Source organism: Westerdykella ornata (genome assembly GCF_010094085.1).
Source record: "Westerdykella ornata strain CBS 379.55 unplaced genomic scaffold EI97scaffold_16, whole genome shotgun sequence".
NCBI lineage: Eukaryota > Fungi > Ascomycota > Dothideomycetes > Pleosporales > Sporormiaceae > Westerdykella > Westerdykella ornata.
The window spans coordinates 206,848-228,300 of record NW_022986866.1 but is presented as its reverse complement, the minus strand read 5'-3'; the positions used below and the strand labels follow the sequence as shown (position 1 = coordinate 228,300).

The 21,453-nt window shown below is 53.4% G+C and overlaps 8 protein-coding genes across 8 annotated transcripts; 2 read left to right on the top strand and 6 right to left on the bottom strand.

Annotated features, from left to right (window-relative positions):
* Positions 1-44: 44 nt before the first annotated feature.
* Positions 45-2,645, bottom strand: EI97DRAFT_380328 (uncharacterized protein; the record flags this gene model as incomplete). The annotated part of the gene is made up of 2 exons (XM_033795753.1): positions 45-1,449; positions 1,501-2,645. The coding sequence occupies 2 exons, from the start codon at positions 2,643-2,645 to the stop codon at positions 45-47; spliced, it is 2,550 nt and encodes an 849-aa protein (XP_033652574.1).
* A 2,396-nt stretch (positions 2,646-5,041) lies between these two features.
* Positions 5,042-6,158, bottom strand: EI97DRAFT_459670 (uncharacterized protein; the record flags this gene model as incomplete). The annotated part of the gene is made up of 4 exons (XM_033801027.1): positions 5,042-5,428; positions 5,535-5,921; positions 6,008-6,038; positions 6,094-6,158. 4 exons carry the CDS (start codon positions 6,156-6,158, stop codon positions 5,042-5,044), a joined length of 870 nt encoding a protein of 289 aa, XP_033652573.1.
* Positions 6,159-6,965: 807 nt separating this feature from the next.
* Positions 6,966-9,989, bottom strand: EI97DRAFT_459669 (uncharacterized protein; the record flags this gene model as incomplete). The annotated part of the gene is made up of 8 exons (XM_033801026.1): positions 6,966-7,008; positions 7,062-8,337; positions 8,399-8,481; positions 8,532-8,790; positions 8,841-9,433; positions 9,486-9,731; positions 9,779-9,854; positions 9,923-9,989. The coding sequence occupies 8 exons, from the start codon at positions 9,987-9,989 to the stop codon at positions 6,966-6,968; spliced, it is 2,643 nt and encodes an 880-aa protein (XP_033652572.1).
* A 1,149-nt stretch (positions 9,990-11,138) lies between these two features.
* EI97DRAFT_85472 (uncharacterized protein) lies at positions 11,139-12,247 on the bottom strand. Its single transcript, XM_033803156.1, has 3 exons — positions 11,978-12,247; positions 11,726-11,924; positions 11,139-11,679 (listed from the first exon to the last, which is right to left on the bottom strand). The coding sequence occupies exons 1-3, from the start codon at positions 12,118-12,120 to the stop codon at positions 11,152-11,154; spliced, it is 870 nt and encodes a 289-aa protein (XP_033652571.1). The 5' UTR covers positions 12,121-12,247; the 3' UTR covers positions 11,139-11,151.
* Positions 12,248-12,642, top strand: EI97DRAFT_85440 (uncharacterized protein). The gene has a single exon (XM_033803155.1). The coding sequence runs from the start codon at positions 12,376-12,378 to the stop codon at positions 12,586-12,588; it is 213 nt and encodes a 70-aa protein (XP_033652570.1). The 5' UTR covers positions 12,248-12,375; the 3' UTR covers positions 12,589-12,642.
* A 499-nt stretch (positions 12,643-13,141) lies between these two features.
* Positions 13,142-15,381, top strand: EI97DRAFT_380165 (patatin-domain-containing protein; the record flags this gene model as incomplete). Its single annotated transcript, XM_033795744.1, has 2 exons — positions 13,142-13,414; positions 13,471-15,381. The coding sequence occupies 2 exons, from the start codon at positions 13,142-13,144 to the stop codon at positions 15,379-15,381; spliced, it is 2,184 nt and encodes a 727-aa protein (XP_033652569.1).
* A 718-nt stretch (positions 15,382-16,099) lies between these two features.
* On the bottom strand, positions 16,100-18,443 carry EI97DRAFT_421139 (SSrecog-domain-containing protein). The gene is made up of 6 exons (XM_033797048.1): positions 18,346-18,443; positions 18,069-18,291; positions 17,510-18,012; positions 16,856-17,461; positions 16,733-16,805; positions 16,100-16,682 (listed from the first exon to the last, which is right to left on the bottom strand). Coding segments are annotated over exons 1-6 (1,683 nt in total). The 5' UTR covers positions 18,348-18,443; the 3' UTR covers positions 16,100-16,406.
* A 652-nt stretch (positions 18,444-19,095) lies between these two features.
* On the bottom strand, positions 19,096-20,049 carry EI97DRAFT_85422 (uncharacterized protein). Its single transcript, XM_033803154.1, has one exon. It carries the CDS (start codon positions 19,796-19,798, stop codon positions 19,274-19,276), a length of 525 nt encoding a protein of 174 aa, XP_033652567.1. The 5' UTR covers positions 19,799-20,049; the 3' UTR covers positions 19,096-19,273.
* Positions 20,050-21,453: the final 1,404 nt, after the last annotated feature.

Below are 21,453 nucleotides of genomic sequence, written 5' to 3'. Positions count from 1 at the left end.
GACGAGATGACGCGATTGAAGAAATATAAAAGATCCGGTCAACATCATGCTTTTGGGATGGCAGGCCGTCCCTGAATCGTGGTCCCGTTTCTGAAATCCACAGACAGCTCCAGGAGGTCCATTCTGAACTGCCCCAGATCGACCGTGGTGCTCCTAGCATCGCCCGTACTGGCATCCGAAAGAAACTCCTGGATCTTCACTTGCGCATTCGCTGCTTGCTCCAGCTCCCGCGTTTCCTGTAAAAGCAACAGGACGCCGATCCTTGCAAAGTCGATCGCAGTAGTGTTACGTGATATCGAGCGAATCGGTACGGATGATGTTGATGGGGACGGCGACGGAGCGGGAGCTCCGGTTTGAACGGTGTTCGGTCTTACTTGTCCTGGCTCTCCAACCGCCTGACGCCGACCCAATTGACCAATGTCCTGCGCTCCATGTGGTGCATTAAGAAGAGGCAGAGACTTCGAGGGTTCAAGCGTGGTCTCGACATTCAGGACTGATCGAGCAGCCAGTCCATTGAAGGTGATCAACGCGTTTTCAGTGTTGCAGCTAAGACCAAGATCTGAGAATATTGAAAGTAGCGTCGGAGGATCCAGCGGGATACTGAAGTTCTTCTGTGCACTTTCGAAAAGCCGGGGAATTCCCGAACCGAGGGTGGCATTGTTGGCAGCTCCCGAAACATTCGTGGTTGTACACGCGGCATCTCCTTCATTCTCGCAAGCCCTTCCGGTGAAGCCATTGATACAAACGCAATTACATGAGCGGTCTGCGTTCAGAATGGCCACTCCCCCGTTCCGGCAAGTGATGATCCCATCGCATTGGTTCTTTGGCGCGCTTGACGTCGGCGCCGGTAGATTCGGGAGGTTGCTCGCTCGATTACCGGCATTAGGGGTTTGAGACTGTGCCTGCGCCTCCTTCATATTCGGTACAACAATCAGCACGATAGGGATAATCACCGCGGCGGCCACCAGAAAAAGCAGCACAATGAGCAGAGTCACAAATGTCCACATGGGCAAACCGCAACAACGGCGACGTCGAGTTGGCTTCTCGCCACTAGACACTGAACTTGTCCGACCATAGCCTCCGTCTTTGTCCCCGGGCCATCTCTGATTGTTCGGCGTTCTGTTACCGGTAGGGGTAGCCTCTCCAGGCGGGGGGAATGCAGCGAGCATGTCGGACAATGTCCCGGACTGCCGCGTTCGTTTTTCTGGCGCACCAGCCTCCCAAAACTCAAGCCCCAGACGACTGGCCGTCTTTCCACGGTCGAGATTTGCGGCCAGTCTCGTGGCTCTCTTGATCAGCTCAGGCAGGCTTGTCAAGCTGCCACGTGCCTCAGCATCGCGGACCGCATCGACATCAATGCGCGGGGGTCGACGTTTCCCCACACGGTCACCAAAAGACGTTTGCTTGTCTCCTGGTTGCATAGGGTGCATGGAGGTCACAAAACCATCCCTCTCTGGATCACGATCCAACGCTTTTCGCTGCATATTCTTGTGCCCGGACAGAGATTCCTCAGAGGAGGATGAGGGATCAAGTAATATGGAGCTGTTGCCGAGCGAAGGGCCCTGCGATCCTTGGGCTGCTCGCCCAGCCAGTCCATCTCTCGCTGCTAGAACTGTGTTTCCGATCTTGGACAGGTTATCTTCGTCTACACCAGGGTTCTTCTTGACAGACGGGTTTCTCTTCTCGCCAAAACTCTCAACAGATTTGATAGTCATCAGGGACGGCTTTGTCCTTCTTCCCAGACTAGCTTGCCGAACAAGAGTGGGCTGAACCAGTTCGCTCTTTTCATCGTGATCGCTTGCCCTGGAGTTTCTTCCAAACTCGCTGGTCACGGTTTCGTCATCCTCAGAGCGGACGCCATCGTCGTCATCTTCCCGATAATACTGATCGTCGTTGATGGGTATAACGGCGCTCGACGCGAAAGAACCGCGATGTGAACGAATCGTATTTGATCGCGTCTCGGATTCTTCGGCTATAGGAGAGACGAAGGAGGATTGCGTGTAATATGAAGGTGGTCCTCTCCGCGCTGAAGGTGGGGGTCCGAGGGTAGGTAGTCGGCGTGGCAGGGGTTGCACTGCTGGCATAGGCGGGATGGGGACGGGAAAGTCGGGTATCGAACCAAGGGAGGACGCCTCCGATGCGACTGAGGAAGTGGTGAGGGGACGCGATGACGGTGCGGCAGATGTCGGCGACAAAAAATTTTCACTTTGGTACGAAGAACGGTACACGTCGGGCGGATCGGTCTCTTCTGCAAAGTCATCGGACACAGGACGAGGTGGTCTTCGAGGAGGCGGCCCTCGATTCGGCGGTCGTGGCATGTTTCGAGCTTCTGGCGCGACGCTCGTCGTAGGTGTTTTCTTCGTAGGCAGCGGCCATTGGGGAGAAGGGGAGCCAGCCGAACGATCATCTTCAGGAACCAGCTCTCGTCGTTCCGTTGCTTGCGGTCGAGGTGGAGAGGGCTGAGAGACCAATTGATCAGGACGCTGGGGCAATCCAGCTATTCTCGGCCTGTCTGGTACCTGTCCTTGCGGGTTCGTAGCCTGTAGCTTCCCTCTCGCTGCACGTACGGAGCCCTTTTTAGTTTCGCCCCCCATCTCATTCGAAGTGCCATACGGCCCGCTGGCTTGACGCGAATCGTAACTCATGTATAAAAGGACACAATGTTGGTTGTGGGTGGTGTCTGTGGACCGACACGCGTCGTGATGGAAGACTGGCAGGAGAAGAAAGTAAGTGGGTCGTTCGGGGCGATCGCAAACGGTCAGTGGAACAGTTCCCACTCGCACAATTCCAAATCGTGAGGTAAGGCCAAATGGATTGTCTCGAGAATGAAAAGGCAATTAACAGAGGGGTACAAGTTGAGCAGGGCCTGAGGAGGGTATACGGCCCTGAGGGGAAGCGGTGCCGGAACAGTAGCCCCGTTACTTCAGCGATAGTGGGGCCTGGGATTAAGTTGGCTGAGGAGTCCAGTACCCTAGTTACAAGATCCGAGTTTTGGGACTAGGAATCAGTTGAAACCCTGTGCCTATCACGATCAGAACACATGGCCAGCATAACAAAAAGCGACCAAGGAAGCAGGGTGTCGCAGGAAAGCGAGGCAAGACAAAGACTGGGGGCAACAAGCTGAAACCGTGACTTGAGTGAATAGCAGCGAATAGGTGCCAGAGCATATAAGACAGCAAAGGCGCGATGAGAGAGAAAAAGGTACTTGTAACATTGAGAGTAGCAGGATGGGGGTGGGGATTTCCAAATGCGGGTTTCAGAATGGAGGGCAGAGACGTACACAATGACGCAGCATTGGCGAGGCTGTCGGTCAAACAGAGGCGGCGGGAGGAAGGAGCGTGGTATCGAATCCGCGAGGCAAGGAGATGAGACTGTCAATTGCAGCTGTTGTAGCGTGATGCGTGATAACGGCGCAGTGTGAAGCTGAAAAGTTATATTTGTGTACCGAGCTGAGCGGTGCAAAATGGTGGGGACAAAAGAACGAGCGTGGGGAGAAAGGGAGCGACAAAAAGACCAGCCGGGTGGTCAAGAGGGAGAGAGCCTCAGGCTCTGTCGGACAGGCTTCTCCCAGCGCCTGAAATCAACAAGACACCGCCCGTGATTGATGGTGGTGAGGAGGTGATGCAGGACCAGAAAGGCAGTCAACTGGAAGAGGGGGAATCGTGGAACCGGAGACGCACGGACCAGCGGTGAGTCGTGGGTCGCGGCTGCCTCTGGAAGCGAAAACGCCATGCGGACAAGGAAGGAGCGGCCGCGCAAGGGTCCACTTGCCGCAGATAGACGATACCGACGCTCTGATTGGCTGTCCAGCATGGTGCGACAAACCGGCCGTTGGCACGGGCCACTCGCTCCCGTGCCCTTCACAGAGCTTCGCGTGCGACACTCCCGCGCACGCCGCCACGGAAGGAGCAAAGAAACGCGGATATCGCGGGCGGACTATTCCTAGTTTTTGGGTCCAAAAGACAGCAAAAAAGCATGCGATTTTGCGAGCGGCATAATGGAATTATCGGTCGGCATCACGGAGGAGCAGGACAAGAAGCCGAGGGAGGATTGCCTACTAACACCACTCCGTAACTATTATTATAGCGGAGCACACGGAGACATGCAGCATGAGAATCACACACCTTCTCCGCAGATTCCAACAAGAGTCACGAAAACCGTTCCTGGCCCCCTGCATTTCCTTTGCGCGTTTGAAGATGACAATCAACTCCTCCCTCCCACTCTCTCCCTGCAGCCATCGCATCGTCGCGGCGGGTTGTCCTTGCTGTCCTGCTTGCTCGTTGCTATATCGCGGCAGCGTCATCATGCCCACCTGAATGATGATGCTGCCATGAACGCTTTTGTTGAAAGGGATACCTACTCCCGGTACGGAGATGCGGCCTGACATTCGCATCCTTCCAGTGCGGCAGGGCTCGGCGGAAATGAATCAAGGGACTGCCAGTTATATTAAGGCACAACCCGAGCTCCCTGGGTAATCGGCCACAATAAGCATCCGCGAATCAATCATTTGTCACATATGTATGTAGTCAGCCCCGAGAGTCCATGATGACGTGCGGACGCTGCTGCCCCCGCAAACAGAACTTGTGGCTCCGAATCCTCTTGTTGACCATGAGCCTTTGAGAGCGAATGTCGCACGGTGTCATGAAGATTCGGCCAGCACAACGCCATGCACATGGAGAAGAGCATGCTGTGACCAAGTGTGTATCGTTGCTCTCAGCGGTTCCATGGTGTCACCTGCCGGATACAAGTCTCAATGGCGTACCAGTATATCTGGACATGCATATCGTCGAAATAGAGACTGAAGGACCCGAAGGTGAGTTTCGCTTTGTCTCCAGGTCTAAAGAAGTCGTTCAGCAGCGATGGTCAAAAATAACCTCGACTGCTGGAAAGTTTTGAGACACATCGTATGACGTTTGGTTTGGAATCACGTGAATGTATATTCACTGCTGCGCAAATCCTATACACTTCAGTAACAATACAGCATTTGGCTTGGCGGGTGGGGTTACAAATTCCAAGCAGCTCCACTCGACTCCTTCCTTTCTCAGATCAACATCCACACCTCCCTCCTGTCTCTTCCCCGGCGAGCGCCTACACGCCACGGTTCCCCACTCATGACCGCTGGCACCGTCATCCGTCGCCGAGCCGCAGGTCCTCCATCACCTCCTTCCACATGCCCGTCCATTTCTTGCTCCTTATCTTGACTCTCCGTAGCCGGACTCGCAGGCGAGCTTTCGATATCAGATCCAGACTCCACAACGTGCTGGGTACTGTCTCGTCCCGAGGTGGTCGGCAGGCCGTAGGAGGTGGCAGAGCGGCTGCAAGAACCGGTAGCTCGAACACAGGAGCGCTCGCTGGTGTAGACGAAGATGGAGGAGAAGAAGTACGTGACGAGACCGACGCTGCCGACTGCGAGGTACACCACTGCGATCTAGCAACGATCAGCCAAGAAGATTGACACATATTCATCACTTCTGTATAACTCTGCAGAATGCGGTTCCAGCAGATGGAAGTAAAAGGCAAAAGATACCACTTACCTTATGACCCTCCTCCCATCGCGAACCCTTAACAAAAGGCGTACACACATATACCGTCAATCCCGCCAAAAACGTACACCAAGCCCACGCCATCATCATACTTGGAAACTGCCACGCAAAAAGCATCACCCAATGCATGACGCTTGGTCTCCCCTTATATCTCAAAATCACGTATCGTATGCGGCGCACTTCAGCGTCAGGGAAGTGGGAGGTGAGTTGCTCTCTATTGGGTAAGTCGTCGAGTATGCTGCGGGTTTGGATGGAGGTGACAATGGCCCAGATGGAGCAGATGAGCGAGCTGAACCATAGGGCGGTGGTGAGCCAGTGGGGGGAGGGGGTTTTGGTCCAGCTGAGGGTGGCGAGGCTCGCACCAGCGCAGAAGGTGGCCTGGTGCTTGTCAGTGTTGCTGTCGGTGTGATAGGAAAGGCAAGGGGTAACACAAAGGGAGAAGGGAGGAAAAGGTGTAAACTTACGGCGACTTGTACGGACTGTAACTCGGCATATCTGCTCCCAGTCAAACTAATCAATCCCCTCCAGTGTCTTACCAAACTCGACTCACTTATCAAATTTCCAATCCCTGATCAGAAACGCCAATGCCCGAGGATCACCCCCCAAGTCCCTCATCTCGCTCAACGGCCGCCAAGTATACAAGTAAAATGTGCGACGATACGGTGCCATAACCATGGCTATGAGAATTTTGACAGGAAGACGAATCCATGGTACCCAGGATGGATTTTCATGCGGTGAAGAAGGCGAAGAGGTTTGTGGGCACGATGAGGTCGGATGAGCCATCCGAGGTGCGAAGAGTGCTAGCTGGATATTCAAGGACACTTCAGGTGAACAGGTTACAGGTAATAGATAGGGAAAGTAGTGAGAGAAATGCTGAGGGCTCAAGGTGTGTGTTTGTGGATATGTGTGTGGATGCTGGCGGTCGCAGCACACCGCCGTTGAAGAAGAACGGCAGGGCCTTGGGTGCTTGCATCGTAGCTGCCTCTTTCTCCCCGACCACCGACAGCCTCGTACAGACTGAGGTCGTGACGAAGAATTGCTGATGACATATGATGCATCATATATCACTGATGACTGAAGGTCCACCGTTGCACGAATGTGCCGCGGGGTTGTGTTGGGGAGTCGTGACCAGCGATGCTGCTCGTGATTCTGAGGCTCTCCCGACATTCTGGTAACGAAGCCGGGCTGCATTTCTCCGAAAGAGCCTCGTGAATCCGTTGACGACAACTGCATTCAGGAGGTACCTAGGTATAAGGGGCAGCCATCGTAGACGTCACGTGCAGACGACGTCTGCCAACTGACAAACGTATTTACCGGATCATGAATATTTGTCTACGCATTGAAAGTATACTATATTCTTGACCCAAGACACATACAAAAAGAAGCCCTAATAAGGTATGGGGTATATCCAGGGCACACACACTACGCCGCCGGTCCAGGAGAAGCCGCGCCGGACCTAAACCCTCTGCCACCAGCATCAGCGGAAGGTCTTCTTCCCAAACAAACGAGAAGACTTACGTATAGCCACCCCCATGCGGGTGCAACGTCGCCGACGCCTGAGGCACATACGTATACTGCTGCCCACCACCACCATTGAAATACTCCTGAGCCGACCCTCCCCCTCCATTCACAGGAGAGTACGGTTGCGGCGACGGCAAGCTATGCAGACTGATCGCCGCCTGATCCAATTTTTCGTACGCAATATTTCCCGCAGGAGCACCGGTTACCCCAACCTCTGCTGGTCCGGACGCTGGACCCACCCGCCTGGGAACCTGGCCACTCACGTCGATGTGCTTTGCCCCAACGAGATTCTCCCACGTGGCCTTTGGTGCTCCAGGTGGACAATCGTTCGGATACAGGAAGGTGGTGAAGATGCGCCCAGCGGACGTCTGATCCAGATACCGTCGCAAGCGTGCCGGCCCGGCCCTCCCAATACACACAAACACCAACGCCATGGCGAAGATCGCTGCTCCGACAGCCAGAGCCAGAAACGCGGGTATACCGTAGACGAGTTTGAACTGAATCCGTCGCGTGTACAGCTTGACAGGCACCATGACGGATGATTGAGGTTCGTCGCGTTTTGCCAGATTCTGCAGCGGTGGGGAAGGTAAGTGGCCTTTTGTACCAACGACGGCATTGGCGCTGATGTCCGTCCAGATGAGGTTGATGATTCTAGCTGCGTCTTCGGGGTTGCGGGAGAGCTGTTGCCATTTATTGTAGAGAGCCATGTTCGATCGTCCAGTGTAGTCCGGAATGCCCCACGACGCGGACACATCTACTGTATCAAATTCGTATATGAAACCTATGATCCGCGAATAGAAATCGACGCCTGGCAGATTTTGGGCGCCGTTGGTGGGTGCCCCAATGTCTGATGGATCCACATATCCTGGGAGGTAGAGGTGCTCCTGTCGCGCTGTCGTTATGTTTGGGTGATTGGCGTGTTCCGGAATTGTGATACCCCATACCGGATTAGCGTAGTTTAGTCGCAAGGCGGATTTCTCTACTGCCCACAGAGGCTTGTCCTCGTCCTTAGCATACTGCTTTGGTCTGATGTCATCGATTTTCAGAGATGACAGGCCTGCGGTTCCATTGTAACGGAAAGATACCGTCTTGATGGTAGCCTTCGCCGCAGTCGCACAAGAATACAGAGGGACGGTCCATTCACTCCCCGGGTCGAAAAAAAGGGAAGAGGTTCCGTCCTTTCGTCTAGCTGCGCCAAGCAACATACCGCAACCGACAGCGATGTTCGACATGTTAGAATAGGATCTGGGGTTGGCATTGGAGCACTCGATAGCTACAAATAGAGTATCAGGTCAGGCATACCGAGATGGAAACAATGGCGTGTCATTACTTACCGATCTCCGAAAAGTTGGCGGTGCTGATTTTGAAGGGGTTCGGATAGGACGTGTTGCCACCAAGAAGACTGCCATTTAAAGCGCTGGAAATCCTATTAGTGGTGCAATCTTGGTGTGAAGCTTTTACACTAACGTTGAAAGATTTAGAAAGTCGCCGTATGTCTCTTTCAACATCAATTGGTCGTGTCGAGGTCTGAAAGACCCCAAACCCTTCGTCTCAAGTGGGAAGGTCTTGTTGACTTCCGATTCCAAATATTGGAATGCCTTGGTATAGCGCTCACTCTTCGGGTTCGTGACGTTGAGATATACCATTGTCAATGCGTTGGCTAGCCAGCCGGCGAGCTTCGCACGTCCTTTGAGGTCTGCATTCTCCCATGTTTTATTTGCATCGACTGTGTGAACATGTCAGCAGATGCAAGCCAAAAGGGACATGCTGCCTTACACCACGGCATGGCCTTGTTCATGTCGGCAAATCCGCCCCGGTCAGTAAGTACCAAGTAGTCAACATAGATTTCGTCTGGATCCTGAAGGGCGAAATCCAGTGTGATGTTCAGGTCGACGCATGCGGTCTCCGGGTCAATGAACAAGATGTCTTCTTCCCACGCGCTGCCATACGGTGTAGGCGTAGGTACCGTGTGGTTGCGAAATCCAATCCCCCCAGTCTTTGTATCCACCACTAGGCCGTCAACAACATCCCATCTATCATTCAGCACCATTTGGGAGAGGTGTCGATAGTCCCCAACTATGCGCGTAGTGTTGCCCTTCCATCCGTATTCGTTCTCTGGTATGGTTTTATACGTTCTCCACTGAATATCAAAGATGCTCGACACAGTCCGGCCTAGTTTGGAGACGCCAGCGCTATAGATCTCTGTATAATTCTTGGGAATGCGGTCATCATATCCCAAAGGTAGTTGGCCCTGGTAATTGGTCGCATTCCTGGTCTCTTCGATTATCGTTTCGGAAAACGGGCAAACTTTTGGAACAAAATCCCAACACCATCGCGAGAAGCCCAAGGCGTTGTTTCGGGGGAGAGTGCTTTCAGCAAATCAGCGACGGAGTAATGTGCCCACGATAAAAGAGTACACACCCAAGACCTATGGTTGTCTCATCTTTGGCGTAATTGAAAGGAACCTCCTCGGCTCCATTTCCTGCAAGGACGGACTCGTATAGCCCAAGAGGCGTGACGATTGACGCGATCGAAACGAGCAGGACAAGGAGGAGCTGGAGCAATGCAATAAAGCGAACGCTTCCTCGAACGCCCTTGGCGCTTGCAGTGTCCGTTCTTAAGATGGTAGGCCAATGCGAAGAATGCAGAGCGCGGCCGACTACCGACCTGCAAGCAGTATTAGATATGGCTTGGTAGAGGAGTGAGGCACTAACCATGTTGCAGCGCTGTTCTCGTTTCTCAAGAGTCCAACAAGAATGAGTATAACCAGCATGGGAAGGATAAGCTGCGCTGTCGAGTTTGTTAGCATACGTGGATATTGCGAATGCATAGATCAGATAGAGTTGAGTTCGACGAACCGACAAACACGCCAGCGGCGATGATACCGGCGACGGTACCGACAGTCAAATCCTCGAGTCTGACCATGTTGTCCCTCGGCAGCGTACTTGCGTTATGGATTCGTTCGCCTTTCTTTCCCCGCCATGTCCATCGAGGAGATGGGGCACGGTATATAAAACCGTGAAGAGAAACGGTCCCTCAATTCAACCTGCATTGTGGCGCTTGATGCCAAGGAGAAGGGCCTTGACCGGTCAGTTTGTGACTGGACTTCAAAAGTGCTGTATTTACGCCGCGGTCGAATTCAGTCCTATTCGGGATTGAAATACGAAGGTACGAACTTTGCAAAGGCGACCGGAAATCATGCGGCTGAAACAAGCCTTGACCTCTGAAGGAACGCCATAGCTTTCGCTGGTCTTAGCGGCGATGAGTGATTAGTCGAACTCTTACCCAGCCAGCTACTTTCATACACAGTAAGTGCCAACATACTCTGTTTGAAGCATGCAATAATGTCCACTCTCCAAACCGCATCATTGAAGAGAATGCGAAATAGGTGTCCCCGCTTGACATTGGTTAGTAAATGAACGTGCGCCAATTCGTCGCAAATCTTCTCACAACGGCCCCCAAATATACACAGTATGCATTGCACAATTCGTTCCAAGATCAACACACTGAGCAGCTGTGGATCTGACTGATGACAGTCGATCGCATTATTCCTGAAAGGACCAGAACCGGGGCATCAGAGCTGAAGCCAAGCCTTGTCATGTCGATCCTCGTAAAGAGCGAACAGGCGTCTTGCTGCCATCGCTGAAGGTCTTGAATTAATGCCATCGGAGCCTATCAGATTAACGGAGCCACCCCTGCAAAAGGTACACAGTAACAGTAGCAGTACGAAGGATGCGATGCGCTGTCGCTAAATATGGAGAGTGCAAGGCATTTGGATTGGTTCGCAAGGTGATGGGAACCATGTACTCTCAACTAGGCTTCCGTTTCAGTGTAATGCTTCTAATTTTTCCTGTCTAGCAGTGCCCAAGAAGAAACGCTTCGCGCGATGCACAATAGATCCCAGTATGTATATGAGGTATCATAAAAAAGAGCCGACTCCGTACTCAGAAGACTCCCCTGGAACGGACCTTAGAAGCTCAGCCCTATCAAATACGGGTGATTCGTCCATGAGCGGCTTTCTCATGGTGGCTTTCCTTAACTCCAACGCGGCCAGCTGGTAGGTCCGAGCAGAGACCATTCATCTGTTTCACCGGAGTCCGGCCAAACGTCGTTCTTGGACCTCGGACAAGGCCCTACTTCCACTCAGGAAAGCTACCAGGCCAACAATTGCGGCGGCAGGCAGCGTTTGGAAGAGATTCCAACGGGTGTAGTATAGGAAAAAGATACCTTCCATAGCTAGGATGGAGCCGAAGAATAGGGCATGCGGAATAGGGGCATTGCCCATTGCCTTGCCTAAATGGTCGAGGTTGGCGCCCAATGCCGCCCAGACACCAAGCAGAACCGGGAGCGCAGCAACCACTGCCGCAGCGAACACCAAGGTAATGATTTTGGGTGGGGATCGAGGCTCGGCGCGGAAGATATGATGAATCTCCTTGTCCGCAGCGTAGCGAAGCGGCTTTTCCGGAACGGCGAGCGGTACGTTCGGATCCCGGGTTATGTTCAGGTCAAACACCTTCTTTTTGTACGGTGTAGATGAGCCAAAGGATCCGATGACAATTGAAGCTTCAATTGGTTTGGAGGACGTGAGGAATTGAAATGATAAGTCTTTTTGAGACTGGCCAGGTCAGTGACGTCCAGCATACCCAGGGCGCGAAGCTTACCAGGTCAAGCTTGCCTTTCCCATTCTCCTTGACGCTCAGTACGAAAGATTCTTCCAGCCCCGTCACCGGCTCCCTGATAGTGAGAAACGCCTGATGGGGCCGTTTGGCCTGCTTGCCGTCGGTGGTGGTGAGCAGAAGTTTAAGGGTGTCGGATGCACCCAGGGAGATGGGTTTTGGCAGAGGGGAATTAGGATCCAACCTGCAAGCAACAGTCAATATCTCTACAAGAGTGGAAAAGTAATGGAGACATACTTGTCCTTGGAGCCAGCTCCTACACCAGCACCTTTAGCTTGCACGGTCAACGTAGCATCATCGAAACTCCAAGAGGATGCGGCGGCGACCAAGGAGGCACTCGACAGCAGCAGCGACGGCAAAAGTGACGTGAAAAACCTCATTGTGGTGTCGATGGGAGCCGTTCGTCGAGCTCCGTACGGAGTATAGCCACTTGCAGCCAGTACAGACGTAAGTTGTCCTGGAGATACGTCGGCCCGAGATTTCGAGTGTCGCTAGGCTAAGCTCATTTGAGGGTTACGGGGTCTTGGCAAAGACGGGCGGCCTCGAGAAGGCGAGGTTGAAAGTCTAGCGTACAGGAGGTGCGTTGGCTTCCGCAGTAAGGACTAGACGGTGAAATACCCGATCCTGACTTTGTTATGAGATCGTTGGAGGGAGTAGTCGGTAGGTACAGCACGCGATTGCATAGACCGTCATCCCCTCCCGACTCCCGCATTACCCATTACGGCATAGCATCTCCCCGACACCTCTCCCATTCGGCGGAAGCGTACTCCGTACCTAGGCACTGTGCTGTCTTACCGTTAGTAGTGTCAACGTTCCTGGTAGTGATAGGGAAACGGTCTATTTCCTGAGTGGAGAACCATGCCTGGCTCGCATTGACTCTCAGGTTCAAAGACGTGACGCAGATGCCAGAGACATCAATGATACTTACATCCTGATCCTCTCATGACGCGCTTTGTGTACCCCAGTAGGAAGCGAGCCATAACGGCGCCAAAACCCGCAGCCCTCGTGACCTCCAATCCACCAGACAGCACGAGACAGGGACCACGACTGGATCCCACCTTTGTTATTCAGCACTTGTTGGTTGCCGCAAGTTCGCCGAACAAGTCCGCAGGTGCCCTGCTCCTACTCGATCATCGCCATGTCTAGCAGGTTTCTGGATGCGACGCGTGACCCCCTTTTACCACTGTACTGTGGTAGGAGAAGCAGACAGTCTGTTGCTTGTCTCAACATTGCCCTCTTTCTTCACCTTCGACCCCTCTGTTCTGCCTCTGCCTCCTGATCCAACCGACTGCTCTGTGAATACTGTGTACACAATCTCTTCTTACGACCGACCGTCACCCACGCTAGGCCCTAGCCTCCTCCGAGACACAGGAACGAGCGCATGGCGCCTCTACGTTCCCCATGTCATTCCTATCCGACACGGTGTTACCTGGCACTGGCAGATTACCCCTAGAACGACCCTCCAAAGGAAAGAGCGGCCGAACAAGCCTCAGGAAGAGCCGCAGCCATGCCAGCTTCGTGGCCTCGCTCGTGCGCTTTGCCAGAGACCCCGCAGCAAACCTGGAGGGGTTTGCTACTAACACCGCTCATGACCCCATCCAAGTAGATGCCAAACGGGCCGTCAAGGCCGCCGAGGAGGATCGTAAACAGATTTGGTATTTGCGGTTGCGCAATGTGAGTTGGACCTCATACCACCAACTTTTGACCTTTCTGACTGTTCATCGTTCAAGGCCGAGACGTACGAAGAGTTCCGGTCCGCAGCGACAGCGCTAGATACGCTAGAAGGCAACGACGTGTGGAAGTGCGACGATGCCTCGGACGAGTACAACGCTACACTCGTTGCTGCCCGCCTAAAGCAGCTCGAAGAAGCTCGCATCAGCTGCGACGTGACGAAGATGCTGTTTCTGATTCGAACCTCTCTCACACGCGACCTCGGAGGAATGGGCGACCTGCGCTTATACAAGCACTCCCACATTGGGACCAAGAGGCTCATTGAGAGATATATCGAATCCGCACAAAACCTTCTTGCTGCTCTGCTCGACGTCTCGGCCAAACAGGGTGCCAGCTGTCCGGTCAAGACCAACATCCTCGTGGAGCAGCTGCTGCTCGCTCGCCAATCTTTCGGCAGGAGCGCCCTGCTACTCTCCGGAGGAGGAACTCTCGGCATGAATCACATTGGCGTCGTCAAAAGCCTCTGGGAGCAGCGCCTACTGCCGCGTATCGTATCTGGCGCCTCTGCTGGGAGTATTGTATGTGCGGTTCTTTGCAGCAAGACCGACGAGGAGATTCCGAAAGTCTTGGAAGAATTCTGTCATGGCGACTTGGCCGTCTTTGAAAAGGAGGGCGAAGAAGAAGGCTTAATGAAGAGGATCACTCGGTTCCTGAAATACGGTGCCCTGTTTGATATTTCCCTCCTGGGCAGCGTTCTGAGAAATCTGCTGGGCGACATCACCTTTCTGGAATCGTACAACCGCACGCGCCGGATCCTGAACATCACGGTGTCGTCGGCTAGTCTTTATGAACTCCCGAGGCTACTGAACTATATCACGGCACCCAATGTAATGATCTGGTCCGCTGTTTGTGCTTCCTGCTCGGTTCCGTTCATATTCTCGGCCGCTTCATTGCTGGCGAAAGACCCTCGGACGGGCAAGGAGGTTCCATGGAATCAAACTCCGAATGCAAGCTGGATCGACGGCTCTGTGGACAACGACCTGCCCATGACTCGTCTGGCTGAGATGTTCAACGTCAACCATTTCATCGTCTCTCAGGTCAATCCGCACGTTGTTCCCTTCCTAGCAAGGGAGGAAGATACGATAGCTGCAGACGCTCAACAGCAAGCGGCCGTTTCAGCAACTTCGACCTGGATTCATGATCTGGCCAATCTCGCCAAAGAGGAGGCATCGCATCGCCTGCAATTTCTTTCCGAATTGGGCATTTTCCCTAACTATCTGACAAAAATTCGATCTGTCATCAACCAGCGCTACTCTGGAGACATTACAATCTTCCCGTCGATATCCTACAGCCAATTTCCCAAGGTGCTGAGTAACCCCACACCGGAATTCATGCAGCAATGCCTTCTTACCGGCGAACGAGCGACGTGGTCCAAGCTATCCCGGATACAAAACCACCTTGCGATCGAACTCGCATTGGATGACACTCTCCGACAGCTTCGTGCCAGGGCGGTGTTCAGCGCCGAAGAGCCGCACGTACGATTCCACGATCCCACTCGACCGCGGAGCCATCATGGCGAAAACTCAAGACTCTCCTCCCGTCATAGACCAAGCACGAGTCTGACAACAACAGGCTTACCCCATTCTCTACATCCACCCTCCCCTATCAAGAAACATCAGCTGGTTCGCCTACCATCATCTCACGTGGTCCGACCGTCACAATCACTAGAGTTTGCTCGAACCGACGCACCTCCAATTCCCACACAAACGATATCGGCGTCACCCAATGGGAATGGTACTTCATCGGTCAAGATGCCTGCAGAAAGCGATATCTCGCTATCCCCACCCGGTTCGTCCTTACCAAACCTTTGGCCCAACAATGGCCCCCTGTTCCCCTTCGCATCGCAACCTACAACCCCAGGTCCCCCGCCTTCCCATGTAGTCCACCAGAACAGCTCCTTCCCACCCTAGGAGAACCGCAGATCGGTTCAGGGGCTATCTATCCATCCGAACCGCTACATAAGTACTTCCGCCACCCGGGACCTTCATCCAGCACCGCAGGGCACATCTCGTGACTCCGCCAGGACGGGGCAGGCCATGTTACCGCACGAGCTCCCAGTGCAAGTTGGACGACGATCCAATCGGTCGGTGAGCAGCCGCAGCCATGTGGCCAAACGAAAGTAAAGTCGGACTTGCAGTGGTGGTATCCGTCCGACTGCGACTGATTCCCTCACGTGGGCAGAGGCGAAGAGGGCAGATGCGCCCTTTCGATTCAAAGGGGACTCTGCCTAGAGAGGAAGATATCGAGTGGCCCACAAAGAAGCAGAGGGGTAGCGCTGATTTCCCTGTCGCGAGTAAGGAAGTTAGTGAGGAAGGGGGAGGGAAGGGGGGATGATTTATGCCTGAGTCGAGCGTTTTGGTATCACTGTATCGGCGCAGACTTCCATTATTTCGATCGCATGAAGCATGAATTGCATAGAAGCAAGAGGGGAGTTTCTGGCGGCCGGTGGCATTGATATATCATGATTGGCATTGTGTACTTGGTTTGGTCGTTTTGCTTTGCATCCCTGGATTCTTCCTGTTCTCCTGGATACCTAGATTCAATCAATACACGTTTGTCGAACCCTAGTGGAGTTTTAGTCATCGTGATCCAGTCTTCACCATGGCCGAACATGCTGCTTTGTCGAACAAGATGGTGAATGGAGTTTGACTAAGTAGAGCAAGATTCTATTCAGACATGTACCCAGTATACACGCCTCCGAGAAGCGATAACCCTGACCGATGGATAATCTCCGCACGCCAAAGGACGCACCATGAAATGCTGCTTGCAACCCAAAGGAAAATCACTATCAGCGCTGCTGTCCCCGAACCCGGGCTGAGCAGTACGCAACTTAGAAGTAAGAAATGCTGAGGTAGATACCACAAAGCTGAATAACCAACGCAGTCTCGATCAAGATATGCTCCCCGCATCAGTCGTCGCGGTATCCCTAATCCTCTCATTTCGCCGTCTTCTGCTTCTTCTTCGGGCGCTCCACCAGTTGCTCTTCCTCCTCGTCGCCCGAGGCATCCCCTTCATCTCCATCGGCCATCTCGTCATCGCTGTCAGATTGATGGTTCTCGTCGTACTCCTCGGCCACATCGGATTCGGATTCGGCCTCAAAGTCCTCGTCGACGCTCTCGTCGTCCTCGTCGGCACTCCCGCGCGCTGCACCGCCGTCGTCGCTACTAGCGAGGTCGTCGTCTTGTAGAGCTGCTGCAAGGAGTGCTCCTGACTGGGGGCTTTGTTAGCTCACGTACGTATTTTGCTTTGGGTTCAACTTACGTCATCCGCCATCTCGTTCTTGGTTTTGATGCCCTTGGCTCGGAAAAAGTTCTCGAGCGGTTGTTGCTCTTCGCTATACAGGAGTTAGATGCTGCCAAGATATACCGTAGCTTTCCCACTCACCGATTGATGTTGCTGAACTGGTGCTCGGCCATGCCTCCTTTCATGGTAAAGGTGATATCGAAAGTCCTGCTCGCCGCCATGGCACCGCCAACACGCGACATCGTCACCGAGGCGATGTTATCCATACTGATATACGTCGCGGGTTTCGGCACGAACATGAACGCCTTGTCCAAGCAGAAAAGATGTCCCTCGTTGGCCTTGATGGAACACTTGACACCGGCCTGCTCGTGGTGACTGACGAACTCTCTTGACGGCTTCGTGATGCGCTTGCCTGACAGGCCCTTGAAGATGTCGGAAACGACCATGGCGATGGGTGCTTCGTAGTGTGACTGCAATTTATCCTTGTATTTGGTCTCCAGGAGCTCGTCCGTCATGTTCAGGTCGAGGTTGACTTCCTCATCTCTCTTGAATTGCATCACGAGGAACGGATACCGCGTCTGACCTTGCCGTAGCGGGGGATCCAGGCCGATTGTGATCAGTGTGTGGATATCGTCTGGCTTCGGCAGAACCATGAACTTCTTGACTGCATCGTACTGGATCTTGTAGTCGTATGTCTTGCCTCGCAACCTAAACGAAGTCTCGAACATATCAATATCAAAGCGTCCTCTGAGACGAGGTTAGCACTGTACAGACATAGAAATAGGGCGTACAAACCTGGGTGTGAGATGCAGAACCTCCAGGAAGCTGGCAAATGTGTCGCCAGCCACCTCACCAATCTCAGCCTTGTCCATCAAAGTCTCGTAGAAGAGTTGCGCCGCGTTCTGCTCCTCTGCATCCTCACCGTCCGTGACCTCCTCGCCATCCTCGTTCTTCTCCTTCTTAGACGCCGTGCCAGGTATATAGAAGCGCATCTCCACAAGCTGGTCCTTTGCACCGGCCGACTTCTTCCCCCGCCCGCGAGCGCCTCCCAGGCCATTCGCTTTCGCATCCCCATCGGTCAGAGAAAAATCCACCGCTACCTCGTTCTTACCCGCCAAGTTCGTGTTCGAGATCTCCGTGTACGGAATTTCGAAAGCCGGTCGGTTCGACACGTTGAAGGATAGCTCCGCCTTGCCGAACTCCGCCTTCCCCCAGTTCCAACCTCGCAGCGCGTGCTCCTTGTTCTCCAGGGGGATGCCGTACCAGACTTTGAAGAGCTTTGCGACGCGGTCAAAGTCCTGCCGTTGTCAGCAACCGATTCCACTAATGTTCCCTTTTCATGACCATGGCATACATCCTGCTTGAAACCGTCTAGCTGAATGACTCCATCGGCGCGAGTTAGAAGCTTGACTTCGTAACCCCGGGCCGCTCTGCTCCACTGCGCCGAGAGTATCTGCTGATGATCCAGGGTAAAAGTGTCGCCGCCGCCAGAGGGTTTCCATCCCCAGCCAGACTCCGCGAATCGAGCGACGCCATGCTGTTTGGAGAGGTTGAGGTAAATGTCGTTGAACGTCTCCCTGGGAAAATGTGAGTGTTGCTGATGAGATAAATGCGGTTTGACTGATTCTTACATCTTTGTAAATGAGCATGCAACGTTTATTGTCTGGAGTAGTTCCGATGAAGGTGTTGAGAGAGATGGCAATGTCTCTGGCTCTGCTCAATCTTGTGGCGGTCGGCGAGCGTTCATGGGAGCTCCGCGTCGTCTTGGCGCGTTTTTGTGGCGCGTCTGTGGCTGGTAAATGCGGCTGGTAAATGTGGCTTAATTTTGCGGCCGTGTCGTCTGTCCGTGGAACCCACGTCTACTCGACCGCCAAGGCCTCTCACATTCACCATGCAGCTTTCACCTTCACCTTCATCTTCACCTACTTCGCGAAAACGCACTCCGTACACGTGGGATGCATTCTACTCGCACCCCTTAGCACCCGCTACTGTGTTAGATTCTGTCATTTCAGGGTTCTCGCTACACCTCCTTTCGGCCAACATCCTCAGAATACCTTGCAACAGCTCTTGCAATAAGAACATAGGGTCGAATTCGTGCTTGCCTTTTCGCCTTACTATCTACACAGTCTCAGCATCATCGCACTACGTGCAGTGTGAAATGCTTTGCGAAAGAGCATTGACGTGTCCGCGGAGGCACGAGTTCCAGCCGCGCACGACAACACCTGGGCATGATTGAGTGAGTCTCAGCATCATCTGACAGTCCCACTCATGGGCATTTCGAAAACCACGATCTCGATCCAAAGTCCCACAGATGGGATTTTCGGAATCCCATGATCGCGATCTCCGTACCTGACTTCCCAACAAATCGTTAGTCCCTCGCTGCCGGATGAGCCTGCCGGCCACAAACAATAACAGATGCAGGCTCTCAACCATCACAACATCATACCCCAGCGAATGATTTTGGACCCAGTCACAAACAGACAGCATCCAGGCCTCTCATTAGCCCAAGTTGCGTGATTATTTGGCACCCTCTTCTGTCTACCCAACGGCTATCAGCATTCACGAATTCCCATGCAAGCCCCGCATGCCCATGTGCCGTCCCCTTCTGCAGGGCCCAGCCAAAACCAGCTCACCGACCCGGAGAAAAGAAGCGGATCGTCGATGGCCAGCCCACGTGGATTCCCTCGCCCAATTTACGTCTATGAAGTTTTCACGTCCGATGAGAATTTGAAACATCCGCAGAGGACATGTGAGGAAGTTGGAAAGAGGTCCTCCAATGAGTTTCCCCAGACTGTACCACTGACAAGGCGACAAGATTGTGTCGTGGGTAAAATTCAACAACCCGAGGTCTCTCTTGAGAGCAGACTGCCGCATCGTCGATGACAACCTGCAGAGTAATGTAGGTCTCGCAGCAGATAGAGTCAATGTACGGAGTACTCCGTACATATGCATGGTACGCTTATCCCGGGCGACAAGAAGCAGGAAGCATACGGGAGTCTTCCCTATCATCCCAGGACAGGGTAGATAGTGCTGGACCTCTCCTGACCATGCCTTCAAGCCTCGTGAGGATAACTGACCGACCATGGATGCTTCAGTGTTGACAATGTGGACACGAGACCCCTGATTGCCCTCATAACGCCAGAAGTGGGGGCTCGGGTGTCATCATCCGGCAAGCTGTCTGACAGTCTCTTTCCCATGCCAGAATCTCGATGCCCATATCACAATTCGATGCTGCCCCCATCGGGACAAGGCACACCCAGTGTCACAGCAGCAACAAGGGGTAGCGAATCACGACAGCTCTTCCCGCAGCAGATGATTTGTTACACGGAACGGAGCATCTCGATGACAAAAAAGTCAAAGTCGCAAACTCGCAGCCTGCTGCCTCCCTGCGGTGGATGGCAGCCCAACGTATGAGAGATGAGTGAACCGCCCATCGACATATTTGCCCAACATCGACACAGAGGCAGCGCCTTTGCCAATCGCACACCAAGCACGTCACCGGCCCATGTCCCCGCCCGCTATTGCTCTGCTGGCTCTACTGTGTGATACTCTGCGTCAGAACGCTGCACAAATCAATCCCATCATCCATGCCATGCACCACATTTCTCATCTGCGCATGGGCAGATTCTCACCAGACACACGCACCACCCCGCCCACATTCAATTCCCATCAACGAGTCCCCTCCGGCTGCCCAAATGCGATGTCCCCATTCTAACAGGGATGTGCCGCACCCTTATCTACCTCTTCAACCAATCACAATTGCTCCGCAAGCCATCCCTGCACCGCATCGCCGATCTGGTTCGCGCGGAATGCGAAACCGTTTTGCCATGGGAAAGTGCGCATGGGGAATTTTAATTTCCAGGCTGCAGCGGCTGTTCTCTGGTAATCGTTACTAGTACATTAGTCTTCCGTAGGAGGTTCGTTGCAGGACTGAGCTTGTGACACGGTGCGATACGGTGACTATTCTCTTGTCGAAAGCCAACTGCTTGCGTCGACCGCTTTCTTGCGAAGGGGGCATACGATTCGAGGGAGATTGGGTTCTGCTTTGTTCCTTTTTTGCTTTGTTGTGTGAGGGGGTGGGCTGGCGAACTTCGGCGGGGAAAGGGGGGAGGAGTGGATGACGTCATCCGGTCAGAAACTCATCGTCTGCTACCACTACAATGTACACAGTACAACTAGAAGAAAAGAGCCATAGCTTTTTACTACATGAAAAGACTCGGTACCGTGTAAATCTCGGTACAGGTATCGACACGGGGCGTGATGACATGAGAACCTGTATGATTGTCGGCCTTCCTGCGCTTTCCATCTCACTTCTCCCGTCCCTCCCTCAGTGAAAGAACCCATGTACACAGTATTCTCGGAAATAAGTTACCAACTCCCTCTGGAAATAAAACCGTCAGCCTACAGTGCGTACGGGCGAAACGGAGAAAACGCTCCTACTTGTGTTGTGTGCTTAACTCCCTTAACTCCTCCCCTTCAAAAGGCCGCCCTAAAAGCCGTCGTACACTGTCAACCACAGCACACAGCACACGGTACCTAGGGTGTGGGGCCAGGGCCTAGGCCTCCACTCGTAGTCGCTTGTACTGTGTACACTTTATAGGGTATCCTCAGCTTACAGCTTCCTTACTATGTGTTGAGCTATTGTGGGACGCAGGCCAGTCGGCATAACGGTCCTGACTAGCGTGTACTGTGGTTTCTCCGAGATATCCGATAGCGATTGCGATGGCAGAAGGTCCAAT

Bases quoted from the DNA above. Each gene is read 5' to 3' on its own strand.
- EI97DRAFT_421139 (XM_033797048.1), bottom strand. The intron at 18,013-18,068 runs GTATGCCATGGT...TGACAACGGCAG, and splicing joins TAGACGGTTTCAAGCAGGAT to GACTTTGACCGCGTCGCAAA. The intron at 16,806-16,855 runs GTGAGTGGGAAA...ACTCCTGTATAG, and splicing joins CAGTTCAGCAACATCAATCG to CGAAGAGCAACAACCGCTCG.
- EI97DRAFT_85472 (XM_033803156.1), bottom strand. From the start codon at position 12,120: ATGAGGTTTTTCACGTCACTTTTGCCGTCGCTGCTGCTGTCGAGTGCC. The intron at 11,925-11,977 runs GTATGTCTCCAT...TGTTGCTTGCAG, and splicing joins GGAGCTGGCTCCAAGGACAA to GTTGGATCCTAATTCCCCTC. The intron at 11,680-11,725 runs GTAAGCTTCGCG...TGACCTGGCCAG, and splicing joins GGAAAGGCAAGCTTGACCTG to TCTCAAAAAGACTTATCATT.
- EI97DRAFT_85422 (XM_033803154.1), bottom strand. From the start codon at position 19,798: ATGGTCGGTCAGTTATCCTCACGAGGCTTGAAGGCATGGTCAGGAGAG.
- EI97DRAFT_85440 (XM_033803155.1), top strand. From the start codon at position 12,376: ATGAGATCGTTGGAGGGAGTAGTCGGTAGGTACAGCACGCGATTGCAT.